Source organism: Phyllobates terribilis, unplaced genomic scaffold (genome assembly GCF_046119375.1).
Source record: "Phyllobates terribilis strain yellow unplaced genomic scaffold, ASM4611937v1 Scaffold_11__3_contigs__length_659146591, whole genome shotgun sequence".
Classification (NCBI taxonomy): domain Eukaryota; kingdom Metazoa; phylum Chordata; class Amphibia; order Anura; family Dendrobatidae; genus Phyllobates; species Phyllobates terribilis.
In genome coordinates, this window is record NW_027362771.1 from 103,424,827 (window position 1) to 103,437,453 (window position 12,627).

The 12,627-nt window shown below is 37.7% G+C and overlaps 1 protein-coding gene across 1 annotated transcript in view; it reads right to left on the reverse strand.

Annotated features, from left to right (window-relative positions):
- CDHR2 (cadherin related family member 2) overlaps positions 1 to 12,627 on the reverse strand; it is a 436,943-nt gene that overhangs the window by 30,096 nt on the left and 394,220 nt on the right. Inside the window, exons 18-23 of the mRNA XM_073651379.1 lie at positions 12,381 to 12,450; positions 10,944 to 11,558; positions 6,013 to 6,084; positions 2,715 to 2,764; positions 211 to 362; positions 9 to 111 (exon numbers count right to left, since the gene is read on the reverse strand). Coding sequence (XP_073507480.1) covers positions 9 to 111; positions 211 to 362; positions 2,715 to 2,764; positions 6,013 to 6,084; positions 10,944 to 11,558; positions 12,381 to 12,450 — 1,062 coding nt within the window. The remainder of the gene's footprint in view (positions 1 to 8; positions 112 to 210; positions 363 to 2,714; positions 2,765 to 6,012; positions 6,085 to 10,943; positions 11,559 to 12,380; positions 12,451 to 12,627) is intronic.

Sequence of the window (12,627 nt, forward strand, 5' to 3'; positions counted from 1 at the left end):
AGTCTTACCATTATGGAGCGGATAGTGCTGAGTGAAGGGCTCCCTCTATCCTCTGCTTTAACTGTGACTTGGTATTGACCCTTCAGTGTTCTATCCAGATTACTAGCAACTCTGTACATTAAAAAAAAATAAATAGATGAGCTCAAAAAATTAAAATTCATATAAACCAATGAATTTGAAATGCTGATCATCTGTGTTTTCACAACAGACCTGACAGAACCAGTGTATATGCCGTTTTCAGAACTACTGCTTATGCTAAAGATGTTTCCAAGTTGCTGAGTTTCACTATTAGAGAAAATAAATTCCACCTTCTCAACTGCAATGTATAATTCAGCATTTTTTCCGCTGTCTTTATCCGTAGCCTTGATGGAAAAAAAAAACATTGTAAATTGAATAAATGTTAAATACACTAACCGTATCCAAAAAACATGAATAATATATTATAGCCAAGAATTACGAAATATTTTTGGTTTAAATTTCCACAGTGAAAAAGTGCACCAACAATTTTTTCAAACAAAAGAGATTGAGAAAAAAAATCTCTCTACAAGTTGTAGAAGGAAATGTAAATTTGCAGAAGTAGATTTTGATTGAGGCACACCCTTTTTGTTGTGGAAATACCATAGATTTTCATAATTTCAATGCAGTGCAGAAATCTACAACAAAATAAAATCCAGAAATGAATTTATATATGTGTGAACCTAGCTTTAGGACCAGACACATTGCTTCTATTTACAATTTACTCCTAAGGTTATGTGCCCACGATCCGGAGTCGCCTGAGGCCCCGACGCTGCTGAATAGCCGCGAGTCTTCAGACCTCATTATGCAAATGAGCGGCGTGATTTTTTATTATTTTCATATGCGGACTATCCTCATAGTTAATCTATGGAGAAAGTCCACTCGTGGACCCGCAAGAGAAATTGACATGCTGCAGGTCTGAAAAACGCGCCTCATGTCAGTTTCCGCGAGTGATCCGCAGGTGCACAGAGACGCGTAGTGTACATGGAATTTATAGAAATCCCATCCTATGCTGTAACATCTGGCCACTGAAGGTTTGACGCTGCATAGATACGCAGCGTCAAACCCGCAGCATCTCCTGATTGTGGGCACGCACCCTAAGTAGGAAATCCAGACCATCATGTTCAATAAAATAAGGTTGTGCTGAACAATACTAGAATTTATGAGCATTGTTTAGGCAGTATTGGTGTCATACACATACAGTCATGGCCAAAAGTGTTGGAACCCTTGAAATTGTTCCTGAAAATGAAGTATTTCTCCCAGAAAATTATTGCAATAACACATGTTTTGTTATACAGATGTTTATTTCCTTTGTGTGCAGTAGAACAACACAAAAAACATAGAAAAAAGGCAAATTAGACATAATTTCACACAAAGCACCAAAAATAAGCCAGATAAAATTGTTAGCACCTTTCCAAAATTATGGGTAAACACCTTTGTTTCAAGCATGTGATGCTCGTTTAAACTCACTTGTGGCAAGTAACAGGTGTGGGCAATATGAAAATCACACCTGAAACCAGGTAAAAAGGGGTGAAGTTGACTCAATCTTTGCATTGTGTGTCTGTGTGTGCCACACTAAGCATGGAAAACAGAAAGAGGAGACGAAAACTGTCTGTGAACTTGAGAACCAAAATTGTTGAACAATATCCACAATCTCAAGGTTACAAGCTCATCTTCAAAAATATTGATGCTCTTTTGTCCATGGTGTGCAACATATTCAAAACTTTTACAACCCATGGCACTGTAGCTAATCTCCCTGGACGTGGACGTCACAGAAAAATTGTTGAAAAGTTGCAATGCATGATAGTCCGGATGGTGTATAAGCAGCCCCAATTAAGTTCCAAAGAAATTCAAGCTGTCCTGCAGGCTCAGGATGCATCAGTATCAGCACAAACTATCCGTCGACATTTGAATAAAATGAAACACTATGGCAGGAAACCAAGGCAGACCCCACTGCTGAAACAGAGACATAAAAAATCTATACTGCAGTTTGCCAAAATGTACGTGAGTAAGCCAAATCCTTCTGGGAAAGTATCTTGTGGATAGATGTGACCAAGATAGATCTTTTTGGTAAAGCAAATCATTCTACTGTTTACTGAAGATGGAATGTGGCCTTCAAAGAAAAGAACACAGCGCCTACTATGAAATATGGTGGAGGATCAAAGATGTTTGGGGTTGTTTTGTTGCCTCTGGCACTGGGTGTCTTGACTGTGTGCAAGGCATCATGAAATCTGAAGATTACCAAAGGATTTTGGGTCACAATGTAGTGCCCAGTGTCAGATAGCTTGGTTTGCATCTTAGGTCATGGGTCTTCCAGCAGGACAATTACCCCAAACATACTTCAAGAAGCACCCAGAAATGGATTGAAACAAGGCGCTGGAGAGTTCTGAAGTGGCCAGCAATGAGTCAGGATCTAAATCCCATTGAACACCTGTGGAGAGATCTTAAAATTGCTGTTGGGAGAAGGCACCCTTGAAGTATGAGTATTTCACAAAACATGTGAAATTGCAATAATTTTCTGGGAGAAATACTTCATTTTCTGGAACAATTTCAATGGTGCCAACACTTTAAACTATAATGTTTCAATAAATTTGAGACAACCTATTTCATTTTATTATATATTTGACTACTAGTCAGTAAGGTAAATCTTTAAAAGTTAATATGAAATGAATGTCATATATAAAAAATATATTAATTACCTTCACATAGGCCACTTCAGTAGCAATAACAGCAGTTTCAGGTATAACCACTGAAGAGATACAAGTGTAATAGTAACCATGCTTTATAGTATCATTGTAACAGTTTGTAAGGTTGAAACAAATATATGTTTTATATAAATAAGTGTAGCTCATCCTAATATTCTGCAAAACTGATTCAGTGGAAGGCAAAAAACATCCATATTAGAGAAGTCAACTTTCCAAACAAGAAAGGAATCCATGGCCATTTTAAACTCTTTAAATTAATTAATCAATACTATATGTTTTTCTGGCAGAGAGTTCATAAGCCTCATTGCTCTTAGTACAGAAAACCTAACTACAGTTGCATTCAAAAATTTTCAACCCCCATTACAAATTAGGTTTATCTGCAAAAATTCAAACTTTCTGCTGTTTTCAATAAAACTATAAAATAAGACCAATGTAAATACTACTAAATAATTAATATTAATAGTGTTTTTCCAAATTCAATAAAAAAATGGCCCTTTTAATCATTACTACAGAATTATTCAACCCCTTAACAGCACTCATCTTTACCACTTAGTAGAGCAACCTATGGCTGTTATAACTTGCTGCAAACATGTTTCATAGCCAAACACCAGGTTCTGGCGGTGTTCCTAAAGAATCTCAGCCCATTTCTTGTGCACTATGCCCTCCAGTTCACTAATATTCTTGGGTGGTGAAGAGAATGGTCCATAAGTTAAAAGAATAGATCATTCATTATCTTGCACAAAGATGGAAAATGATAAAATAAAGAAAGCAAAAGAGTTGCATGTTCTTAAAGATACAGTGGAAGCATAATTCACAAGTTCAAAGTTTAAAGGAGCACTGGCTAAAATACCAATTCATGGCAGAAATAGGAAGTTATCAATGGTAAAAAACCCTTCAGTGACTGCAAAAGATCTGCTGCTAAATTTCATGGCAACAGGCACTGTCGTTTCAGTTTGCACAATAAGAAGCATACTAAACGCTGAAGATCTGCATGTCTGATCTCCAAGACGTACACCTATACTGACCCAAAGTACAAGAAAAGCAAGCTCCGGTCTGCTCAAAAACATATAAATAAACCACAGACATTTTGTGATTCTGTTAAGAGTAGCGATGAAAAAAAACTGTAATCTTTCTGGCCTATGGACCAGCAGTAGAGAAAAGAATGAAGAATACACTAAAAAAGAATACCCATTCTACAGTAAAGCATGGCGGTGGCTCAGTGATGATTTGGGGATGCTTTGCTTCCTCTGGCACTGAAAACCTGCAGCATTTAGAGGTCAAGATGAATTCAGTCAATATCATGAAATCTTAGGAGAAAATGCCTTCTATAAGGAATTTGAAGCCTGGACATCAATGAACCTTCGGTCAGGGCAATGATCACAAGCATACTTCAAAGTCCACAAAGGCTTGGTTTCAGAAAATTTCCAGGAAGATTATTTGAGTGGCTGCCACAGTTACATGACTTGAACCTAAATCTTTGCTTAGCTTTGAAGGAGGGTAGTGCAGCACGCAAAAATAAGTATATTAGTGAACTGAAGGCCATTGCCCAAGAGGAATGAGGTAAGATTCCTTAGGAACTATGCCAGAAGCTGGAGTCTGGCTATACATCACAATTGCAACAGGTTATAACAACCAAAGGATGCTGTACTAAGTACTCATGACACGTGTCATGAAGGAATTAAATAATTCTGAGTGCAGCAGTCATTAAAAGTGTAATTTTATCTTGGATTTGGAGAAACCACTTGTTATATTAGTTGCATTGAGCTATTTAAATTGTTCTTGCTTGATTGGTTTATTGCAAAAAGCAGAAAGTTTGTTAATTTTGCAAATAGATACTTTTATGCCCAAAAATGACAAAAGTATTCTCGGAGTGATACTTTTATTGGCTAACCAGAAAAAATATATATGCAAGCTTTCAGAGCACAGGGGCTCCTTCTTCAGGCAGGTTTACAAATGAATTAATAAGACAAGAGCACAAAATTTAAGAGATATTACAACAGTACATTTGTTCATGAGGTGGAAGGGGTGATGCCTCTTAAAGATAAGACAAGGAAATCAAATTAGGGCTTTTGTTACAAATGGAGAGGCGGTGGGAATGTTCCAATAGTTATCTGGAGTTATCTGAATTTGGGAATCCAAACTGATAAAGATGTTCAATTCTTTGACAATAGGACTCAATTTAACACCTAAATTTATAACTCACTACATGGACACCTCCACCAGACGGACTCCAGATAACTAAGGGAACATTCCCACTGCCTCTCCATTTCTCCATTTGTAACAAAACTCTAATTTAATTTCCTTGGCTTATCTTTAAGAGGCATCACCGCTTCCACCTCATGAACAAATGTCCTGTTGTAATATCTCTTAAAAGTTGTGCTCTTGTCTTATTAATTAACTTGTAAACTGTTCTGAAGAAGGAGCCCCAGAGCTCTGAAAGCTTGCAGTTATGTTTTTTTTCTGTTAGCCAATAAAGGTATTACTCAGAGAATACTTTTGTCATTTTTGGGCATAAAAGTATTTACGTCGATTTTTCTGGCTAACATGGCACCACAATATAATTTTTTATTGTACATCTTAATTTTGCAAGTAAACCTAATTTGTAATTTATGGGGGTGGAATAATTTTGATTGCAACTTTGTATTGGTGTAGAAACCTTTTTTTCTATACACATCAATAGATGTGCCGTTTAAAATTCTGAGTATAGATATAGGTAGATCATGAGACAGATCTCAATATTGACTTTGATACACAGCAATTATATATAGATATTAGGATACACTGGCCCTGATTCATCAAGACCAGCGATTTTACTCTTTGCTCTTGATGCATCAAGAGCATCTGACAAGTGATACGCATCTCTATGTGCCCTACCAGAAATATTACTCCAGTCAATGACTAGACTGGAGTAAAATTTATGGAGTAAGGAATGTCGTGGCTCATCATGAATTAGACAATTTGTGGCGTCACGCTCTCGCTACGCCTCTGTCACACCCCAGCTCTGCCCATTTTGACAGAAACTGGTTAAACTGGTTCCTGTACAAAAGTGAAGAAAAGCAATTTTGTTAGATATCATATCATAAACATAATAAATTATTTAGAGGGATGTATGAGAGGTATTTGAATTATCACAATCTTGATTATATCTCCTTATTTTTGTGCCTCCAAAAAGAACCTCTTATGCCAGATCCATCATGTTAAAATCGTTGGCAACAAGAATTAACTCAACAGCCTGCAGTCTTTACCACTTGATATTAATGGCTACTGACCTGTAATACATTAATATACATACCGAATGCTTTATTGACATCTAAAAATTCAGGAGCATTATCATTCACATCTTGTATTACCACTCTCTGGCTCACTAAATATAAAAAAAGAGACTTAGTGGCTTGTATAGGTAAGTAAGGTGTCTCAATATCGCACAGCACAGGTCAAAACTCCAAAGTAAATTCACATATTAAAATTTAATTAGTCAATTAAAGTTAACATGTTTTCCGCGTAAGTTATCAAATATTACAATTATACTACTTTCAATATAATACAATACAAACTAAGGCCTAATTCAGATGTCCGTGAATCATATAGGCATTCTATCCATGATTTTCAGGGACAGAACACATATGTCCATTTGATTAACACTGCGGGTAAGGGAATCAAAGGGAAAATCCTTATACTGTAGTTGCCTAAATAACTAAAAATGTAATTTTTACCAGTTTAAGCAAATTAATAATGACATTATAAGGTTATTCCCACAATGGTACTATTTTTCACTAACTATAGTAAATGCATACTTACTGTTTTTATAAACATCTCAAAATAAAGATTCTTTCTTGTACCTTTTGTGTCTTTTTTAACTCCGTCTGCCTCAGTGTGCTTTCAGCTTCCCATAGCTATATAGGGGTCATACGTTTATGCTGCTAAAACTACATTTCCCAGCAGCACTTTTTTTCCTCAGTGCTCAAGACCCCTCCCTGTCTTTACTGTTTGCTTCTGACTAGACTTTCTGACCTTCGGAGTTGTGGTGGAAGCCGGCTGACTGATAAATGCATAAAATAATACAGGCTTCCAGCACAACTCAGCTATACTGTGCTCAGCTCAGCTGCACCTAATACAAATATATAGCACATCCTCAAGCTAATCCATGTTTAGAACACACTCTGTTCTTCTGTGCAATGTATGCTCCTGTACATAACTCGCACTAAAAAAACGTTATCTTTATCTTCTGCCATCTGCATCAATATACAGTACAGACCAAAAGTTTGGACACACCTCATTTAAAGATTTTTCTGTATTTTCATGACTATGAAAACGGTACATTCACACTGAAGGCATCAAAACTATGAATTAACACATGTGGAATTATATACTTAACAAAAAAGTGTGAAACAACTGAAAATATGTCTTATATTCTAGGTTCTTCAAAGTAGCCACTTTTTGCTTTGATGACTGCTTTGCACACTCTTGGCATTCTCTTGAGCTTCAAGAGGTAGTCACCAGAAATGGTTTTCACTTTACAGGTGTGCCCTGTCAGGTTTAATAAGTGGGATTTCTTGCCTTATAAATGGGGTTGGGACCATCAGTTGTGTGGTGCAGAAGTCTGGTGGATACACAGCTGATAGTCCTACTAAATAGACTGTTAGAATTTGTATTATGGCAAGAAAAAAGCAGGCAAGTAAATTAAAACGAGTGGCCATCATTACTTTAAGAAATGAAGGCCAGTCAGTCCGAAAAATTGGGCAAACTTTGGGCATCTCTACAACAACTGTTAAGAGGAGACTTTGTGCAGCAGGCCTTCATGGTAAAATAGCTGCTAGGAAACCACTGCTAAGGACAGGCAACAAGCAGAAGAGACTTGTTTGGGCTAAAGAACACAAGGAATGGACATTAGACCAGTGGAAATCTGTGCTTTGGTCTAATGAGTCCAAATTTGAGATCTTTGGTTCCAACCATCGTGTCTTTGTGCGACGCAGAAAAGGTGAACAGATGGACTCTACATGCCTGGTTCCCACCGTGAAGCATGGAGGAGGAGGTGTGATGGTGTGGGGGTGCTTTGCTGGTGACACTGCTGGGGATTTATTCAAAATTGAAGGCATACTGAACCAGCATGGCTACCACAGCATCTTGCAGCGGCATGCTATTTCATCCGGTTTGCATTTAGTTGGACCATCATTTATTTTTCAACAGGACAATGACCCCAAACACAACTCCAGGCTGTGTAAGGGCTATTTGACCAAGAAGGAGAGTGAAGGGGTGCTACGCCAGATGACCTGCCCTCCAAAGTCACCAGACCTGAACCCAATCGAGATGGTTGGGGGTGAGCTGGACCGCAGAGTGAAGGCAAAAGGGCCAACAAGTGCTAAGCATCTCTGGGAATTCCTTCAAGATTGTTGGAAGACAATTTCCGGTGACTACCTCTTGAAGCTCATCAAGAGAATGCCAAGAGTGTACAAAGCACTCATCAAAGCAAAAGGTGGCTACTTTGAAGAACCTAGAATATAAGACCTGTTTTCAGTTGTTTCACACTTTTTTGTTAAGTATATAATTCCACATATGTGAATTCATAGTTTTGATGCCTTCAGTGTGAATGTACAATTTTCATAGTTATGAAAATGCAGAAAAATCTTTAAATGAGAAGGTGTGTCCAAACTTTTGGTCTGTACTGTAGCTGTAGGTATGTTTTCACATAATCAATCTGTTAGTTGGTTTTAAGCTAGATCAACAATTCTGTACTCTTCTCAGTCTACACAACGAAAAACTCCAAAGCTAAGACCAGCAAGGCTGAGCTGTGTTTGATGCCTGCTGACATAATAATGATGTGATGTGAAACTGCAAATGCTGCTCTGTTTATTTAAATGGCAGAAACTAATTCCCTGCCATGTGCATTAATGGCGCAACATTTGCAGTTTCACGTAACCGATCTGTTTGCAACAGACACCAAACACAGCTCACCTGCTAGTCTCTGCTCTGCAGTGCTCTGTTGTGCAGGAAGAGCGGAGCACAGGACTGTTGCTTTCTGTTTCAAACCAGCTAACAGATCAATTATGTAAAAACATACATGCAGCTATGTTGAAGTAGATGGCAGAAGATAAAATCGGGCTGACACACTACTGAACAGGACCATATTGTGTATAGAAGAATCGAGTATATGCTAAACATTGAATACACTTTATGTCAGTGGTGAAGGTATAGCAGAGCTATGCTGGAAAGCAGCTGGAGTAGACTGCACTCACTGTGCATGGTAGGCCAGGAGCAATGAATCTAGAGCTGCACAGATCCAATGGCAACTCAAAGGCAAAAAGATCCTGGAGGGACGTCCTTAGCGGTGATCTGTGCAAAATGGGGCAGATTTAGCAATGAGATATAATGGCACACATGACTATCTAAATACAGTGGCATGTAAAAGTATGGGCACCCCTGGTCAAAATCACTGTTACTGTGAACAGTTAAGCAAGTTGAAGATGAAATGATATCTAAAAGGCCTGAAGTTAAAGATGACACATTTCCTTTGTATTTTAGGCAAAAAAATATATATACTGTAATTTTTTCCATTTAAAAAATTACAAAAAGGAAAATGGGCTGATGCAAAAGTTTGGGCACCCTTGGAGATTTGCGTGCTCAGATAATTTTGACCAAGGTTTCAGACCTTAATTAATCTGTTAAGGTTATGGCTTGTTCACTATCATCGTTAGGGAAGGCCAGATAATGCAAATTTCCCGGCTTTATAAAAACCCAGCCTCCTCTAACCTTGTGCCAAAAAACTGCTGCCATGGGTTGTTCTAAGCTGCTGCCTAGCACTCTGAAAATGAAAATGGTGGAGGCCCACAAAGCAGGAGAAGGCTATAAGAAGATAGCAAAGCGTTTTCAAGTTGCCCTTTCCTCAGTTCAAAATGTAATTAAGAAATGGCAGTTAACATGAACAGTGACGGTCAGGATAAGGTCAGGAAGACAAAGCAAAATTTCGGTTAGTGCTACTCATAGGATTGCTAGAGAGGCAAATCGAAACCCCATCTTGACTGCAAAAGACCTTTAGAAAGATTTAGCAGATTCTGGAGTTGTTCTACTGTTCAGAGACACCTGCATAAATATGGTTTTCATGGAAGAGTCATCAGACGGAAACCTCTCCTCCGTCCTCACCATAAAATTCAGCATCAGAAGTATGCAAAAGAACATCTAAATAAGCCTGATGCATTTTGGAAACAAGTCCTGTGGACGGATGAGGTTAAAAATAAAATAGAACTCTTTGGCCACAATGACCAAAGGTATGTGTGACGAGGGGTAGTATCCCGAAACACAGTTCCTGCAAATTGAGATTCTGGGTTTGGATTTTATCCTAAGTCACGTGACAAGGCTCGTTAGAGAGTCAATATTGACTTTTAGGATTGCTATTTCCTATAGGTGGCACTAGAGTTAATTTGGAGAAAAAAAAGCACAGAATTTCAGGAAAAGAACATCTCTCCAACTATTAAGCATGGGGGTGGATCAATCATGCTTTGGGGTTGTTTTGCAGCCAATGACTCAGGGAACATTTAAAGGGTAGAGGGAAGAATGGATTTAATGAAATTTCAACAAATTCTTGATGTAAACATAACACTATCTGTAAAAATGCTGAAGTTGAAAAGAGGATGGCTCCTACAAATGGATAATGATCCTAAACACACATCAAAATCCACAATAGACTACCTCAAAAGACGCAAGCTGAAGGTTTTACAATGTTCCTCACAGTCCCCTGATCTGACATCATTGAAAATCTGTGGCTAGACCTCAAAATAGCAGTGCATGCAAGACATCCCAGGAATCTCTTAGAACTGGAAGAATTTTCCATAGAAGAATGGATGAAAATCCCTTAAACAAGAATTTAAACATTATTGGCCAGCTACAAAAAGTGTTTACAAGTTGTGATACTTGCAAAAGGGGTGATACTAGGTACTATCCATGCAGGATGCCCAAACATGCAGGATGGGCACATTTGTCTTTTGGAAAGTTTTTAAAATGTAAAAAATGACAATATTTTTTTTTGGCCTAAAATACAAAGGAAATGTATCATCTTTAAATGTAGGCCTTTTAAAGATCATTTCATCTTCAGGTAGCTTAACTATTCATAATAACAGTAATTTTGACCAGGGGTGCACAAACTTTTACACGCCACTGTATGTACATTATTATAACACCACATTGTGCTTTTGGGGATAACCCTTTAACAATACTGGTACATGGACACACCATTCTGGCTGTATCTGTTTCCAATAAAGGTCAGCTTGTCCTCCACACGTAAAAGCATCACCATAAGATCACATTCTTCATAATCAACATCTTCAGTATGATTTACAAACAGCTCTCCTGTGGGTGCCAGCCATAGCCAGTCATAGCATATACTGCCAACATCCTTTTCATTTTTCAAGCAGGTCATATCAAGTTTCTGGAATTCAAGGTCGTGATGGGTATCAGGATCAGTTGCAATTAATGTTGCAATCAATTTTGGTCCATCTGTTGTGTTCTCAAAAATGTACAGATCTTCCAGAGAAGATGGATCTATGTATGGTGGCTCATCATTGAGGTCAAGTACTTCTACAAAGACGGTGGCAATTGCAGTATTGCTATCATCCTCAATCCCATTGTCCTCAGCTTCTATTATCAATATGTACATATTCTGAGTTTCATAATCCAGCATCAAAGAAGGGTCACTTAAAGTCAGCATCCCAAGATATTGGCCCAAAGCATGTCTTTGTCCACGTATAATAAAGTTCCCAGATCCACCTTGGGAAATTCTAAAACTGATGCGATTATTCATTTCAGTCTGATCTAGATCAGTGGCATTCACGCTCCCGACATAAGCTCCTAAAAAATTAAATAATTATGATACATTAATGCAGTAAATTTGCCATATATTTAAGAATCTAATGTTGTTACAACAGGTTCAAAATAGTTGTTAAAGGGAGTTTTTACTGCAGCCGTAGCAGAGATGTGCTGTGTAGTTGCTGCTGTACTCACACTATGTGCACAATCGCCAGAGGTTTCTATTCAAGCAGTGCTCGCACTAGGTAAAGATCCACTGACAATGAGATTACAGGGAGGAGATGAGGCATGCTAATTGAGGAAGAAAAACGGTGCACAGAGCACCCCAAATTTCATAATGCATAGAGATTGTTTTCTGAACTACAATGACAGTGAAAAGTACATTAAAGGTATCATTTTTATGGAGTCCCCTATTTGACTATGTTTTTAGCTTAAATATTATTGTTATTGGGGTGAAATACTTACTTTCCTATGGTACTCCATGTTTGAACATATTACAAACGTATTTTTCCTTAGGAACAGTACATCCATTATGCAGTATCAGATGTAGAACACCAATAGTAGTGCCCCAAAAGGTGTCTTATAATGGTTCCAAACAACTCCATACAATTACAATTCCGTGTCTGCAAATTTAGATTCAGGTTTGGCTTTTATTCTAAGTCATGTGGCAAGGCTCGTTAAAGGGTCGATACTGACTTTTGGGATTGCTACTTTCAATAGATGGCACTAGAGTTCAAGTCCTCTTCCTCTCTGAAGAGGCCATTTGCACAATTAATTCTAGAAACTTTATGGTAAGACCCTTATAGCACGCATTATCATAATTTTTTATACATATTGAAATTGTTTACAAAACATTTTTTTTACCTGGTGTGCTCTCATTTACAGAAAAATTGTATTCAGCTTGAGAAAAAATTGGCCCGTTGTCATTAAGATCCTGAAAAATAATGAAATACCACTCTATATTACAAAGTGTCACAGCAGCAGCAATGATAAACACTTGAATTTACCAAAAATTAAGCAGTAAATAGCAAGGCAAATAAAATATAACTATTACTAGATAATGATTAAAATGATTTAAGGACAAACAATTAACATTGAAAAACAATTGTAT